This window comes from Podarcis liolepis (assembly GCF_965112155.1).
Source record: "Podarcis liolepis genome assembly, chromosome: 3".
Classification (NCBI taxonomy): domain Eukaryota; kingdom Metazoa; phylum Chordata; class Lepidosauria; order Squamata; family Lacertidae; genus Podarcis; species Podarcis liolepis.
Window position 1 is genome coordinate 64,846,247 of NC_139557.1, and position 17,082 is coordinate 64,863,328.

At 43.3% G+C, this 17,082-nt stretch overlaps 1 protein-coding gene across 1 annotated transcript in view; it reads left to right on the plus strand.

The window, feature by feature from the left end:
• Positions 1–764: 764 nt before the first annotated feature.
• AIG1 (androgen induced 1) overlaps positions 765–17,082 on the plus strand; it is an 82,997-nt gene continuing 66,679 nt past the window's right edge. Inside the window, exon 1 of the mRNA XM_083496294.1 lies at positions 765–1,075. Coding sequence (XP_083352420.1) covers positions 935–1,075 — 141 coding nt within the window. The 5' untranslated portion in view covers positions 765–934. The remainder of the gene's footprint in view (positions 1,076–17,082) is intronic.

The window sequence follows — 17,082 nt, forward strand, 5'->3', positions numbered from 1 at the left end:
ATCTAACATTGCCTCCCACGTCTAGCAGCACTGCAGGCTTGAAAAAGAACCCGGAAGTCCTGGTTGGAAACCAATGAAATAGTGCTCTCTTGGTTACAGAACAAGGAAAAATGTAGAGTGACAAGCCAACGGCCTGGAGACGAAGCTTCCTGGTTCCTTTGGATGCTGTTTCCCCCCCCCCCTCTCACGAGAGGAAGCGAAAGCTATCAATCGGAACACTATGGAGGAACGTAGAATTTTAGCGGAAAAACACTTAAGACGGAAAAGCAAAGACAAGAGCTCACACTTTTTATCACGCACTTATTATTTCGTGCGCAAAACGTGTGTGTTTGTGTTTAATTTTCACATGACCTTGCAAGTGTGGGAAATGTATATACTGCAAGGTAGGCAGGAGCTTAGCCTGGCCATACAGACCACCGCTCATATCTGAAAGCTGGCTTTGGGACTGAGGCAGAACCGAAAACCTCAACAGAGAAGCCCCTTCAGGTTGCAGGAAAGGTCGAACAAGCACCAATGTCCCCCTCAAACTCCCCCCCCCCGCAAGTAAAAAGCAGGTAGAAAAAACCCTCATGCACTTGTGCGAAGACGGTTTTTCAAAGAACAAATAAAATGCATAGAGTTTTATTCGCGCGGCCTGTGGATTTCGCTTCTACGTTGCCCCATCGCGGAACCTGAGCCCTGTGCGCGGGATGGCAGCCCTTTGCAGCCTCCTCAGAGCCTCTCAGGTTCTCCCTTTCTTTCTATGGGAAGTGGCCAGCTGGGCCGGCGGCGCGCGCTCCTCCTGCGCGCGCCGCCCACCCGAAGGATCCCCGCTCCCCGAGCGCGTCTCCGTTTGCCTCTTTGCTCTCTCTCTCTCTCTCTCTCTCCGCCGGGCGGGTTCACTCGGGAGCTCCGGCCTCGCTTGTGCAAGAAAGGGGCGGGGGGCCGCGGCAACATGGCGCTCGTGCCGTGCCAGGTGCTGCGCGGCGCCATCCTCCTCTCCTACTTCTCCATCCTGTGCAACTACAAGGCCATCGACATGCCCGCGCACCAGACCTACGGAGGCAGCTGGAAATTCCTGACGTTCATTAATTTGGTAAGTCGCCCGCCCGCACCGCCTTCCCCTGCGCGGGCGTGCGCACCTGGGAAGGGCGGCCGGACGCGCTCCTCCTCCTCCTCCGCCGCCGCCGAGCGACGAAGGGGGCGAGGCCCGCGCGGGGAGGAGAAGCCCCGCTGGGCTCCTCGAGTGCCTCGCGCTCCCTTTGGCTTCCTCCCTGAGAGGAGACCTTGACTGGGGCGGGGCGAATGCCCGTTCGGTTCCCGGGGTTGCCGAACGGAGCCGGGGAAGGGGAGGAGCCCGGGAGGGAAGCTTCACTCATCCAAGCGACGAGAAAGAAGAGGTGTCCCCCCCCCACCTCCTTTTTTATCTTTTGTCTTCTGTTGTCAGTTCACTAATCCCCGCAAACGGAACAGATCGCCAAAAAAGAAGGGAGATTCTCCTTCATGTCATGGTCTGGTTTTCTGGGCATGTCAACATTGATCCAAGACATGCTTCCCAAGACAGCTCCCATTTCAGGAAGAAAGGATCAATTGCATCAATGGAGGATGTTGTAGTTATAGTGGCAGGTCATAACGGTATAAAGCACCAGCATGCTACCCATTAAAGGATTTATTCCCCTTCCCCCAAAAAAATAATCAGGGGAGAATAGTTCATCACATATTTCTTTCAAAATGGCCACACTCTTCATGTACGAACTAGGACAATGGTCTTCAACTGGTGGGTCGCAGCCTGATCCAAGGTGGGTCTCAGCAGAAGCGCTTCCACGGTGCAGGGTATAAAATTAAAAAAGGGGCCCCCAAATGTGTGTTTGTGTTAACAGTGGTTCCTGGGTCTCAAAGGTGAAGATCATGCACTATGAGAAGGCTTGGGAACCTCCATGTGTCCTTGGGCTACAACCCTCATCAGCCTAGCATGGTTGGCATTTGGAGATGATGGGAGTTGCTGGATCATAGAGAGCATCTGGAGGGCCAGAGTCCCCCATCCGTGCACTAGAACAAGACATTTGTTCGCCACCCCTACACTAAACACAATTGTAACTGCTTCTTCCCAATATTACCACATATGCCATCGCCATCACATACAGTAGCAGCAAGTGCCATTTTGTCATTTAGTGAAAGGTCCAGAAATTCCACACTCAGTCTGTGCGAAAGCGGTGTCTTAGGAACATAGCAAGTTGCAGTGGTCCACCTAGCTCAGTTCTGTTGTTGATACTGTTCTGTTGTTCTGTTGTTGATACTGACTGGCAGCGGTGTTCTAGGTTTTCAGGCTGGAGCCCTTTCTAGCTCCACCTAAAGTGGCCCAGGATTGAACCTTGCACCTTTTGCATACCTTAGGCACAGCCCTTCTCCCAGATAATCTGTTTTGCCTACACAATACTTAATGGTGTTTATAAGTTACTCATGGACCACAGAGTTTAAATTCTGTAGCATCACCCAGTGATGCTACAGTGTGCCTGGTTGCAGGCTGTCTAGCCACCTTGTGACATGACAGCAAAGTCAGTAGCATCAAGAGGGACCTTTACCATTTTGTACTGCGACATCAAATATGAAGAAAGGGAGTTCAGGAGATGGCTTCAGCATGTTTTGTACAATTTGTCACTCTAACATACTATAATACATGTGCATCTCTGACATCATATGAAATGCATGCAGATAACAGGCTGTGGATATATTAGTCATCATCATCCTATGGCCCTAGTAAAATTATCACCCATGTTGGCCATTGGTAATGAGTAACTTTCATAACAAAATCCCACCTTTAATTTTGTGGGTTTTTAAAAAGCCCAAAATATGTACTGTCCAGTTTGGGGCTATAGGTTACACATCTTTTACCCAAAGACCCATACTGTATTGAAATTTGGTGTAGAGTGGGGGAAATTGCTTTAAAGGTGCAGAATGGTAATGAGTAGCTTTCAATGAAAAGGTTTGTGGTATTCTTTACTCCCATTTGATTATTACATACTTTTGACAATTTTTTTTTACACAAGATGTTATTTCAGTGAAAGCTACTGATTATCGACAGCCATCATGGCCAATAATTTTTACTACAACCATAGGCTATAAAAAAGTAGCTTGTCCAATCCTTCAAGATGGTACCAACCTCCTATTTTAAGGCCTACTTAATTGGAAGGAAGAAATCTGAAGAAATTAGATTTTCCCCTCATGATTTCTGTATCTTTTTTTACCATGGCTCACCAAAATATTTCAGTCTTTCCATTTTCTGAAGGATTCATCTCAACTTCAAAGTTAATCTGATACAGTACTAATAACTTTGATTGCTTTAAAGGTAGAAAGTGATTATTGTATGCCTGAGTACTGCTGTACTCTTTTGTATCATGTCAATTGAACAATTAATCTTTTTAAAACTGAATTGTGAATTCTGTCAATTCTTCATGATTTGAGTTGATGCTGCTGCTGAATATTTGCACTGTGTTTTTTCCTTTTATACATAGCCAAATTTTTGTTTTTTTTATTGGACATGATTGGTTTAATTACTATTTCCCTATGTTAGCTTCTATTCACTGACAATGAAATTATAAGGCCTCTTTATTATAAGGCATATTTTCATTGTTTGCTTAAATTAAATCAGACCTTAAGATTTTCTTATTGATGGATTGTCTACCTTTTCTTAGTTTGTTTATTTTACTATTTTCCCAAGTATTAAAGTATGTCAAGTTACATGATGGGGGGGAATTACTGCAGTTGACAGCCACTTTTTTCACTAAAATGTGCAGTGTTATTTTTGCAACACTGATGGGGCTGTTTAAAATAAGGACATATTTAAAGAGGTTTCTCCCACCATATTATATGTAAAAAGTTGCCAAATTAACTGATTGAAACTGCATTACAGTGGTGCCTCGCAAGACGAAAATAATTCGTTCCGCGAGTCTTTTCGTCTTGCGATGTTTTTCGTCTTGCGAAGCACAGTCCGTCGCAACTGCGCCTCTTCAAGCAGCTTTTTTTAAAAAGCGCAAGACGTTTTCGTCTTGCGAAGCAAGCCCATAGGGAAATTCGTCTAGCGAAGCAACGCAAAACCGAAAAACCCTTTTGTCTAGCGAGTTTTTCGTCTTGCGAGGCATTCGTCTTGCGGGGCACCACTGTAGTTTTCACAATTTTCAAGGCTAGCACTGTTGCATTTTGTCACATTCCATTTATCTTCATGGCATCACAGAAAGTGCTTTATTTCTTAGGCTGCGTTCATATGAACAAAAACAACAGTATTGGGAGTAGTTAGGTCTGTCAGAATTGCATTACTTTTTTCTAACTACCGGTATATATACTTTTGCTTTTGTACAGTGATGCACAGCTCACATTCCACTCAAAAGTAGGCTTACGTGCACTGAAGCTAGGTGAAGATAACTGGAGTTTCCTCTACTAGCTTTCTAGAAAGGAAGTGATCGTATTAATGATTAATCTATCCTGAGCGCTTTCTTACCCAGGGGTAACTTGGTCATTAATAGCATCCTGCAAACTGGTAATGCAAAGCTATTACACATTGGGAGCAGATGTATGTATGTGTGGGTGGGGGGTGCAATAGCAATCTTTACGGGCTCATTTTCTCTGCAGTAGATTATTTGAATCCTGTGATGGGTGGAGCAAGGCATATTGATTGTATATGGGCTCCCTTTGAAAGAAGAGTGCTAAAGAGCACAGATATTGAGCAAACGAAGCCTTTTCAGTCATTCCTATTTACTGCTACTTGAATTTTTGCTAGACATGCAGCCTTTAAAGTCATAGAAGCTATATTAGAAAAAAAAGAATTGGGAACCAAAGTGAACCTAACTAGTTTTGAAAGTATTCTAGTTTGCTTGACTGTGTTTTGAATTCCGGACTACTAGGCATAAAACAGTTTGGGTGGTTTTTAAAACAATACTTAGTGATAGCCAGATGGCAATTCTATTTAAGAAACAAATGTTTTCCATCCTATTAGTACCAAGAGTATAACGTTGGATAAACGAAGAATATTTATTATTTATTTTGGACACAACTTCAGTCTTTGGCACCACAGTACACAACCTCAATCTTTGGCACCACACAGGCAGAATTTAGGTTCTTGATACATTTGAAGGCTACTGGCAATTTGTGAGGAGCATGTCATTTAAAATAAAGGCTGACTTGCAGGCTGTCATGGGGTAGTAATCTCTCTCAGCATTAGACTTTTGAGAAACTGCTTGTAATTGTGGTAATGTTATATAACCTTCATGTCAGTTGTTTGTATCTGAACTTAGTTTCCTATTGAGAAAAACATATGATAAAATGTGTCTGGGTTTGGGGGGAAATGTGAAAAATAACTGTATTTAGTCAAAAGTACTTTCTTGCTTTGTCTTTACTGTGCTTTGACTGATACTACCGAAGTGCATTGACAACCTTTTTCTGTTATTCAGGTATTCTGTTAGTTGTATGCCTCTTTTTCACAAAAGAACCATGCTCAAAGCGACTAACCACAAAGAAAGAGGAATGCAACAGTACAAAAAAATTCATAGTAACATAGAAAGTCAATAACAAAGCAACAATTTGATAACATAGCAAAATAATAACTGTTATGTCCTGAAGTTCTCACCCTGGGCCAGCAGGGGGATACTGTAGATAGTTATGCAAATAAGGGATCGAAAGTGACGTTCAGTGATTGGATAGTTTTAGAAAGTTGTTACAGTAACGTTGTACTGGAGCTCTATATCAGTGTTTCCCAACCTTTTTTGGGCAAAGGCACACTTGTTTCATGAAAAAAATCTCGAGGCACACCACCATTACAGCCCCGTGACGTCAGCGCGCAGCGTCACGCCGGGAGGGACGCACGAAAGTGTAAGTTTCAATTTTTCCCCTCCCCCTTGCCTTCCTTCTGTGCCAACCGCCAAAAAAGCCAAGAATCGCGGGACCGCCGGCGGAGGGGGGGAGGGCGAGCTGAGGCAGCGGCGAGCCCCGTTCCTCCCCATCCACCCCATTCCGTGCAAGGAACGCGAACAGGTGAGAGAAGGGGGTCAAACCTGCGGGTCGGCGCCGGGGAACCTCCAAGCTTTGGGGGGGGGAGGAGGCAGCAAAGCGAGGCAGGAAGGAGAGCGCGGCTTGGCTGGGTGAGCTTTGGCAGGGGCAGGGAATGAGAGCCGTGAGGCGGGCGCTGCGGACGGAGGCGCTGCCCGCCGAGCTCGCAGGCAGCCAGGCAGGCAGACGGCGAGAGCCCCGCGCTGGGCGGCCTCTCCTCGCCGCCGCCGCCCCGCCTCTCGCCGCCCGACTCGCCCGCCTCCCTCCAGGCAACATCTCGCGGCACACCAGGCAACATCTCGCGGCACACTAGTGTGCCGCGGAACAGTGGTTGAAAAACACTGCTCTATATAAGCAGGCCGACTGAACCCTTCAGTTCAGTTCTGTCCTGGCCTGTGAATAAACAAGAGCTGTTTGAAGAATCACTGTGTCGTCTGATATGTTCACCCACAACTTAACAATAACAATAGCAATTGCATAACATAGCAAAACAATAGCAAATACAATAACACATTCCAATACTATAAATATTACAAGATTACACTTAAACAACATGCAGCATCCAATAGCAAAAATAACAAGGGAGCTTCACCTTCATCTTAGGAGGGTTATTTCTAAGATGAAGGTGAAGCTCCCTATGACCAATAGTGCTACAACTAATCAGATTAGAACTGTGCCCTATCTATTTGGCCACACACTTTCTCCTTTCATTGCAGACTAATCCTCACGTTATCTCATTTAATTATTAAACTTCTCTCCCACCTTTCCCGCATCCTGCATCCCAGGAAGGTTGCAAAGTTGATGAAACATCATTGGCTAAAACAACGAAACCTAAAGAGTAAAGCTGTTATAACTGGCAAATCTGCTGTACATTTAGACTAATGCAGGCTTGGGTTGTTTCTGTCGGATCTCAGAGGCCTACAGGATATAATGCAAAAGGACTCACAAACCCTCCTTCCTAACTACTACCAGGGTTGCTAAAGTGCCTTGTGACACTTTCCACACACTGGGAGGAAACAAGCTTCTGTGCAAGTATATCAGTTGTGCCTAAGCCTGCTTGCTGAGACTCCATTCCTGTGCTTTTTCGCAGCATGAATCCAGTGAACAGTTCAGGTCCCTTGGTTTTAGAAAACTGCAGATCTGAACAACGCATATTTTGATTCTAAACTCTTCTCACACATCGGGTTTGCATTGCTCATCAAAAACCAGTCCTACATTATTTGGATTCATACTTCCATCCACAGCAGCACAGTTTAAAAAAAATTGACCATGGTATTTTGATTTCATCTGCAAAAGGGATTTACTAATTTTAACAACTCTTCTGGAAATTGTCTTTGAAAAGGAGTTGGTTGGTTTTGGCCAATTGCCTCGTCCAGCGTGGCAGGGGCATACTGTGTGTCTGCATGACTTGAGTAAACCTGGAAACACTTTGTTCCTCAGCATTATTTCCATCAAATTGCAAGCGGTATCTGCTTCCTAAAATGAATTAGACCGCCCAGATGCTGCTTGAAAATATGCTGCTGTTGAAGTGTCTGGAAATTGGCTTTCTCTGAGTTTTCCTAGTCTCAGTTTTAAACAAATCACCAGAATGCAGAATTTTGTTGAAGAGTTCTCAATGAACGTTTTTAGATTGAAGGATTTTTTACGGGGTGAATATAATGTAGTACTTGAATTAATTTTGTTTCCAGACAACTTATTGATCATTTACCTTTGCACTGAAGCAAGACACAGAGTATCTAGTTTGGTACTCCCATAATCATTGGCTGAGTTGCTGCGCTATCACAGCGTGTCTTAATATTCCAAGTGGCTGTAGGATGCTGGTGTTAACAACAGAATGTAAAATTTAAAAATCCTGTACAATAACTTTCGCACAGAATATGGAAGGCTGTATCTTTGTTTCCCGGAGTCCTGCGTTGTTACTCACTATATACTGTCTAGACAGTATCTGTCTAGTGGTAGCTCACCTCTGTATGCTTATATTTATTCCTGTCCTGTTGCCTACAGGCCTGTTAAGCATAGCAGTCTTTGTCCCTTTCCGTGGTATGTGAGATGGTCTGGTTGCTTGGCATGCAAATGTATCTGAGATAAGACTGGAGAGTGATGTCATCCAGAACATAATGCCTCTCATCAGCAGTGGGAAGCAGTGCTGCTTCATTTCCTATGGAGAAATGGTGTTTAGGGATGGGATGGCTCTTTTTTAGATGAAAGGTGTCAGATTACCCAACACTGACCCTTAACTTCAGCTTTGAGATCATATATTTCTAGCTTCATTGGCAAATTGTTGTTTGGTAGAGAAAGCCTATCTGACTTATAGAACATGGGATTTAATTATAGAAAATACTCCACTTTCATGATTTTCATGTTAACGAACACCTTCTATCACTATTATATTAGTGAAATTGTTCATTTGGTCAAATATTCAACCAAACATTACTATTATAACCACTCTATGGATTATAGTACAGTGGTACCCCGCAAGACGAATGCCTCGCAAGACGGAAAACCCGCAAGACGAAAGGGTTTTCTGTTTTGGAGGCGCTTCGCAAGACGAATTTCCCTATGGGCTTGCTTCGCAAGACGAAAGCCCATAGGGAAATCTCCGGGGACCTGTTTTAAATTGCTGGCGGTCGGGAGCAAAGACTTTCGCCCACAGCCGGCCTTCAGAAGAGGTCCAGGACCTCTTCTGAAGGCCGGCGGGGGGGGCAAAAGTTTTTGCTCCCCCCCCCCCGCCTGCCTTCCCGGGACAGCAGAGACCCGGGGAGATTTTAAAATGCTGGCGGGCGGGAGCGAAGCGTTCGCTGCCGACCCCCAGCATTTTAAAATCTCCCCGGGACAGCAGAGAAGTCTCTGCTGTCCCGGGGAGATTTTAAAATGCTGGGGGTCGCCAGCGAACGCTTTGCTCCCGACCCCCAGCATTTTAAAATCTCCCCGGGTCTCTGCTGTCCCGGGGAGATTTTAAAATGCTGGGGGTCGGCAGCGAACGCTTCGCTCCCGACCCCCAGCATTTTAAAATCTCCCCGGGACAGCAGAGCCCTTGTTCCCCCCCCCCCAGCCTTCAGAAGAGGTCGGGGGACAGACTGTCCCCGGACCTGGTCTGAAGGCGGTTTCCCTAGGAACGCATTAATTGATTTTCAATGCATTCCTATGGGAAACCGTGCTTCGCAAGACGAAAAACTCGCAAGAAGAAAAAACTTGCGGAACGAATTAATTTCGTCTTGCGAGGCACCACTGTATTGGGCAGGCTAACCCATTTTCATGACAATCCTATTCATGATCTTCTTTAGACAAGTGCCCCCTCATCTTACGAAAGAAATTTCTGAAAGCTCTTGTTGTTAATTAAAATAATACTTTTCTGTTAGGGTTGCAGATAACAAACATTCTGTTTGTTTATTTACTGCTTAAAATGTAGCTGCAGTCTTGGTTGTTACCATATCCTGGCTTGCAGAAAAGAGAATAGTGTGAAAATAGAATACAGTACATTCTTTTCATCTTATTCTTTTCCCCTAATAGATTATATTAAAGCCTTAAAAAAGGTATACAAAATATCAAATACCCAGTATCTTTTTATAATTCCAAGGATAAAAGATTAATCTAAATAAAAACCTTAACCAAAAAATGGAAAAGAAAAAGAGAGAGAGGAAGCTGGAGGAAGGGAAAAGAAAAAGAGGACTTCCAATTCTTCTTCTATATATATAAATTGTTCAAAACATTCCAACTATTCCACTTTCTATAAACCAATGTTTTCTCCAATCCTCAAACCCAGATATCACAAGTTCATTTTCTTTTTCACACAAAAAGTCCATACGGGGTTTCCAGTCTTTAGTAAATATCAACAATGATTTTTCTCTAATTAAACACTTCAACTCTGTTATCTTGGCTAAATCCAATAATTTTTGCAACCATTCTTCCATGGTAGGTAATGATGATTCCCCCCCCCAAAAAAAAATCTTTGTGCATGTAAAAATCTCGCCGCTGTGATCATAGATTGAAATTCTTTTTTCAGCTTCCTAAAGCAGCGACAACCAGGCATATTTGAGTAGGCTGTGTCTTTCTGTTGGCTGCAAGGGAGTCAGGTAGTTGATGCACCCAGATGGAACCTTTAAAATATGTATGATAGTGGCAGCTGTGTGGGGGAAGGGTGGTTTGAAGTGTCCTGAAGAGGAGGGACATTTATTGTGTAAGTGTCCTTTTACATAGTTATAAAGCTGAACAGAGAGAATTAGGGAGCACTCAGTTTCTAGCCTTTACTTACTTGATAAGATCCTTGAATGGGTGCCTCTCCCTCCTACTCACTTCTTTGGCAGTGCTATGCAAATTTGTCACGAGACCTCATTGTGTGGTAGAGAACCCCTTTCAGTTCCATCCTGCCTTGCTGTGACAGTTAGGGCTTTAAAAGAGTGCTGCCAAAATCTGGGACTGGAAGCAGACAAGCCTACTTCTTCCTGATTTCTCCATCTATCCTCCCTTCTTGTTCTTTGGGTTGTCTGTTGCAGCAGAAGGCGAGGAGAGAGGAAGAGCGCTGAGAGGCAAAAAACAGTTTAAAATTGGGGTTGCGGTATTCCCTGCCAACACAGAGGCATTGAGCCTAGCCCTCTTGAATGATTCCTCGTGACCAAGCCAGAGACTTGCTGACGCAGCTGCAGGTGGAGAGGATACTCACGGACGCTTTTGGAGTAAAAAAACCCACCACTGACTCCCCCTATGGCCTGCACTCACCCTGACGCTTAGAGATCAGACCAGGGCCAGAGACCCCAATTCCAGAGCAGCATTAGTGAGGCAGGCCCATTCACCCAGACTGGACTGATAAGCCAAGTTCATCTCTGCTAGGGGTAAGCATGGTTGCCGTGGAAAGAAGAGGCCAGAGTAAGTAGAATGCCACCCATAGTTTTGTGGTGCCTAGGAGCCTGTGTCTGTTGTCTGGAGGTTTAGAATCTAGCAGAGGGTCTAGATGGCTTAGCCTTTAGTATAGGAGATCCTGTATACATTTCATTACTTGTTTTGTAATTCACTTCTCCCCATAGTTGGTGGAGTAACGGAGACTGTGCACAGGCCTCGGGAGAATCCTAAAGTCAGGTGTGTGGAATGTTGACTTTTCTTTCTAGAGTCCCCAAGTGCCCTTAGAACAGTTTGTATGTGGCAGGATGGGGTGTAAATGTAGGGAAAGCCATATGCAAGCAATAACCCTAATGGTAAACATTGTTTTCCTAGGCTGTTCGAAGTCATCTGCTTCATTCTTTCTTTAGGAACAAACACACAAGGGAGAGCAATAGTGATGTTTGTAGTTAGCCTGCTTCTGGTAAAAACCAATGTTTTAAATTGTCTTTATAGCATCTTCTCCATAGGACACTATGTCAAGAGGGCCCAAGCTACTTGTTACCATCTATTTCTTGAACTCTACCTAATTAAATAAATATATCAAAGTTTTACTTCCCGGAGGCATGTAAAGAATTGATCAAAGACTGTGAGCTATCAAGAGCAAATTTTAAAAGCGTTTGTTTCTTTGCTGTGCAAGAACAACATCTCTAGAGCACTTCAAAGAGAATATGTTGCTGGAAATGGTGTTCGAAAAAATTACTGTCTTAATTAGTGGTAAACAGTCAGAGCAAAACGATACTTTTTAGAGGTATAATAGTGTTTATTCATCATAGCCCAAAGTACTTTGAGGATTTTCAGATAATTTATTGTTCTCCAAGTTCTTCAGAATAATAAGAGTTTGAAAATTTGGCTTCCTCTTGGTTTCTGAAGTTGCTTTGATCCTGTATCTCAGACATCAAAGTGCTCTCTCTCCAGCTCTGTTGCTAGCTGGTTTCTTCGTTTTTCCACTTGGGGTTTGCTTAAGTTTATGTTATTTATTTACTTTGGGTAGTACAAACGTGGCTGCATTGTTTTAGTAATATCTTATATGTGTATTTAGAGCTGGAAGCGGATGATCTAATGTTTGAGTCACGTAGTGAGGGAGAAGTACAGAAAGAAATGGAGCCTGCAAGCTGGGGTGAGGGGATGGGACATGAACAAATGGAATACCTGGGGGGGAGAGAGATTATTAAAGGAAGCATTCCAGAAAGGCCATTGAAGTGAGGAAGAGAACATGGAGCAGTTGCTGGCACTGATGGTGACTGAGAGGGAGGGGAATCCCATGCCTTCACCTACTGGCCAACTTTTGCTAGAATGCAGCTGTACCATGATCCATACCAGCCACATGTTTGAACGTAGTTTGTGTACTAGAATGCAGATAGGTGCTCTTTTGCAGTCACTGAACTCTTGACAGTTTTAAGTTTCATTACCAAAATGAGGGAAATTCTAGAAAGCCATCTTCATTTTTAAGGGCACAATTACATCTTGATCCTGTGCAGAGTTAGGCACACCTAAGCCCTTTTAGGTGTGTTTTGGTGCACTTAGCATTGTGTAGGACTAGGCTGTAAGAGTAGCATGCTACTAAAAGGAGCCATGGGGCACACACCATGCATACCCATTTTTATTTTGTCAGAAGTGTGTAAATGCCGTTGCCCTCAGTTTTTCTTCTAGCAGGAAAGCAGGCTATGCGTGTGCATTCTCACTCACTTTCTCTTCCTGTTCTTTAAAAAGCCTGGCTTAGATATTCCATTGTTTAATTCTCTGGAAATCTGAACTCATAGTATGGTGGTTGTCAATCTATCCTATCTTTTTCTTTCCAGGATATCCTGGAAAGTGTGTTTTGCCCCCCACCCACCTCATGCCAGTAACCTTTCTGTAATGGTGTTTGTATCTTCATCTAGTTATCTGAAACTATTTGCAGGCACCTGAGTGGGGAACATTCTGCTCTTGGTATGCTGTGTTCTGTGTGTTGGTCTTAAGGGCAGGGGGTAGGCTTTTGGTAGTGCTTCAAAGCAGGCAGATGAACTAGCTTGCTTTCATTACTTTCCAATTCTGTACCAGCATTCATGTGTTCAAATCCCAAGAACTCTTCATAGCATGGAGAAACCATTTGGAATGCAATGACAATATCCCTTTGATTGCTACTCCTACCTATAAAGTGCAGCCACATTATGCTATCTCACACCCATGAGAACCTTTACTAGCCTTAATTCATGACATTTTAAAGCTCTCCTAAAATGTCATCAGAAATAGTTTTTAGTCTTTATTTTAAAATCACAAATACAGTGGTACCTCGGGTTAAGAACTTAATTCATTCTGGAGGTCCGTTCTTAACCTGAAACTGTTCTTAACCTGAGGTGCCACTTTAGCTAATGGGGCCTCCCACTGCTGCCGCGCCGCCGCCACACGATTTCTGTTCTCATCCTGAGGTACCTCCGGGTTAGCGGAGTTTTTAACCTGAAGTGTCTGTAACCTGAGGTGTCTGTAACCCAAGGTACTACTGTACAACATATTAAAGCTGGGCAACAGTCCTCACAGGAAATGTTTTAATTTCACCTTATTTAAACAAGTATTATAAGAAGCCATTTTGTTTTGGATTAAGTGTGCGATCTACTCTGCATGTTAGAGGAAGTTCACATATACAACTTCTCTGCTATGTATTAGGGGAAAGATTTCACTAAGCTAATCTTGAAACAAGCTTACCCCCTCCCTCCAACTGAGCAAGCAATTTATTCATAAAAAGTTGGGGGCTTTCCTCCCACTGGAAACCTTATCCTTAAGCCCAGTTTAGTACAGACAGCTGCAGTGTATGTCTCTTCCCCCCTACTTAACTAGCAGTCCCAAATGTTACCTAGTCTGTTACATGGCCTTTCCCACTGTTTGTTGATTCTTGGCATGCTTCCCAGGATATATCACTGATCACATTTGTAGCATTGCGTGTAATATTAATATTTAAGTAAAAATAATGGCGTAGCCTGCAATGCTGAGTAGGAGCCAAACAAAACTGAGCTTTAGAAAAGAAAATGTAAAAGATGTAATCTAATATAAAAAAAGTATTCCATATAAACATATTTGCTGAATGGATGATATAGATTTAATGAAATTATCCTGCCTTGTAAACAGGATATGGAAAGCAATAAAGACAGATTTTGTATGTACAGCTAAACTGAAGGGAGGAAGGAGGGGAATAGCAATTATTAGAAAATGACTTTGGCTAGAGGTTTTCTGTTTTTTAAAAATATATATTAAAAATGCTGTTCCTTTAAACATGTACCTATGAAGGCCATGTTCACATGTGACAATAAGCCAAGAATGTTGGTTTAATAAACTATACTGTGAACATAGTCTGATCACTTCCATTTCACTCCTTCCTTGACATGAGCGGATAAACAAACCAGGATGTGTCATATCCAGACCTGAGAAATTGCTGGTCCTCCCTTGTGCAAACAGAAGTGTAGTCCATAGGTGTTACACCTGGTGCATCCATCCTGCTACAAGCAAGTTTAAGGCAATTGTAAATAGTTAAATAACTCGTGGAACAAATCACTAGTGATATCTTTGTTCAGAGTGATGACCTGATGAGACCGCCTAAGTTCCTCTGTTTGCAAAGGCTTTGGCGTCGTGGAGGCATTCCCATAATGCCAAAGCCCTAAGTGCTTTCTGAAGCATCATATTAAGTAAAGTATTGTGAGTTGTATTCAGCAAGCCTTTATTCATAATAGACCCATTGAAATTTATGACCATGACTAACTTAGGCCCATTAATTCCAGTGTCTCTACTCTGTGTAAAAGTTAGTTGACTACAAACTTATGTCAATATGAATTCACCATAGCCTTTCCCTAAGACGCCAGTTTCAGTGCCCAACTGGCCTGACCAGAAGTAATGGGCCAAGTTATGTGAAGTGCTGCTGGGATGACTGTCACCACTATACACAATACATGGGCCTGACAACTGAAAGCTTGGTGGATAAGGCCCTCAACTCCCTCTTACTGCATTCTCAAGTTTTTGACTGTCTGTGGTGACCAAACAGCAGCCTGGTTGGAAATGCTAGGCGTAGACACTCAAGGCTATGTTGGGTATGAATCAAAAAGTTACCAAAAACACACATTTAAAAACAGGATTGAAGGACTGTCTTCCTCAGTCGCTGAAAGGCAAAGCAACACAGTCTTTCCCCTTTGTTCCAAATTTCAATAAATGTTAACTTTGGTTTAGTAGTTTCCTCCCTACTTCCTGAATTATGGTCATAGTTAATGTCAGTGATAGATGATGGGGTGGGGCAGCTGTGCTCATCTAATCTCCAGTCACCCATGTTTGCTGCTGTATACTGAGATGGAGATGGGGAGAAGCAAGAGGACAGCAAGGCTGGCACAGTGCAAACACATTGGCCAGTCTAGTGCATCTGCTCTGTCAGCATCAACACCAGTTCATTCCTCACCCTCTCTGTCCTGGGATGTAGCAGGGATGTGGACAGCTGGACCTCAGGTGAGCACCTCCACCCCACTCTTCACTGCTGATTAATGTGCATGGTGGGAAACATTGCTTGCTGGGGTCTAGAACACCCCATTGGTGACCTGAAGCAAATGAGAAGGGAAAGAAGCTTTCACCTGGCATAGATATATAAACCTTGAACAGCTTAGTGTCAGAACCATGTCGTAGTCCCTCGTGATTTATCTGAACTTAATACACTGGATTCTATAGGATTAGGTGACTGTTGTCCATTTAATGCCAGTCTAAACTTTATAAGCAGCGAGATGGAAATAAACCTGCTGAGGAACTAACTGGTTTGATCTCAAGGACAGTGGCCCAGTCAATCACACTTCCAGTAGTAAAAGAGATAAGTCGTCTGACTTAATGTTTCCTTATTTGATAGTATCTTCAACCACATTTTCTGCTTAAGCTTAATGTGTGTTCACCTCACTACACCATGCCAGAGGATTGACAAATGACTACAAGAAGTACACAGAGGTGACAGGAAAAGTCATAACAGATAATCTGGGGAAATAAATCATATTCCGCTTGCTTCAAAGGAAAAACACACTTGTGGATCTGGCAGACTTGCAAGGTGAAGGTTATGTGACCTGGCAGGTTTTCAAGCAATTTGTTTTGCGTGCTGAAAGATCTAAATGCTTTTGCTACCATTTCCAGCTGCTGCCTTTTTGAGTTGATAGTATATCCTTCCATTCAAATCATCCTTCTGGGAGAAATGTTTCTAGGTATTAATGATCTCCAGAATGCCTAAAGATCTGGATCAGGTAGCTATGTACCATCATGGTTGTTTAATTATAGTCATCCATCTATATCTATTAATTAAAAGGGTCTTCTCTGAGTATAACGTTGAGGAATTCGCCTGAATCTTTGTTTGTTTTACACACATTCAAACCCATTTTATGATTATATTATGAGGAATATAAATTGTGCGGTTAATGTGTGTAACCACCAGCCATTGTGCACATTCACCAGGCCTTGTGGAGAATGTGCACATAAACCTTCTATGAAGAGGAAATTGTGCACATTTCCCTGTCTTGTCTACCTCAGAGCCATATTTCTGCAAACCTAAGAGGAAGACATCTGATTGTTCAAGGGTCAGTTTTCCCTAACCTGGTACCCTCCAGAAGTAGTTGGACTCCCATCAGTACCAGCCAGAATGGACAATGATCAAGAATGACAGAAGTTGTAGTCGAAACTATCTGGAGGACACCAGATTGGGGGAAGCTTGATAGTCATTTCAAACAAACCTTAGCAAGTAAAAGGTGTGATAGAAAAATTATGTTGTTATTGTTGCTGTTATCCATAGCAACATCAGTATTTAATTTTATTACATATTCACCACATTGCTGTACCTTCTTCACTGTAAGGTTCCAGGGTGGGTTACAACAATTTAGAATACAGTATTAAAAACAGTTTGAGACAGGCACAAGAATAGGGTGGGTCCTATAGATGTCAAAGGCCAGGGCATCTTCAGCATACTACGGGAACAGCATGATGAAGATGCCAGTCATGGTTCTGTGGGGAGGGAATTCCACAACCTAGGAACTCCACAAAGAATGCCCTCTTCCAGGTCACACACACACACCCTATGAGCCTATAGGGTGTAGAAACTAGCAAGGAGGATCCCCTTTGCAGATCCTTACACTTCAACAGGCTCTATAGGGAAGGAGGCTGTCTTTCAGATATTTGGGCAGTCTTCACATTTGTAATTATGCCTATGCT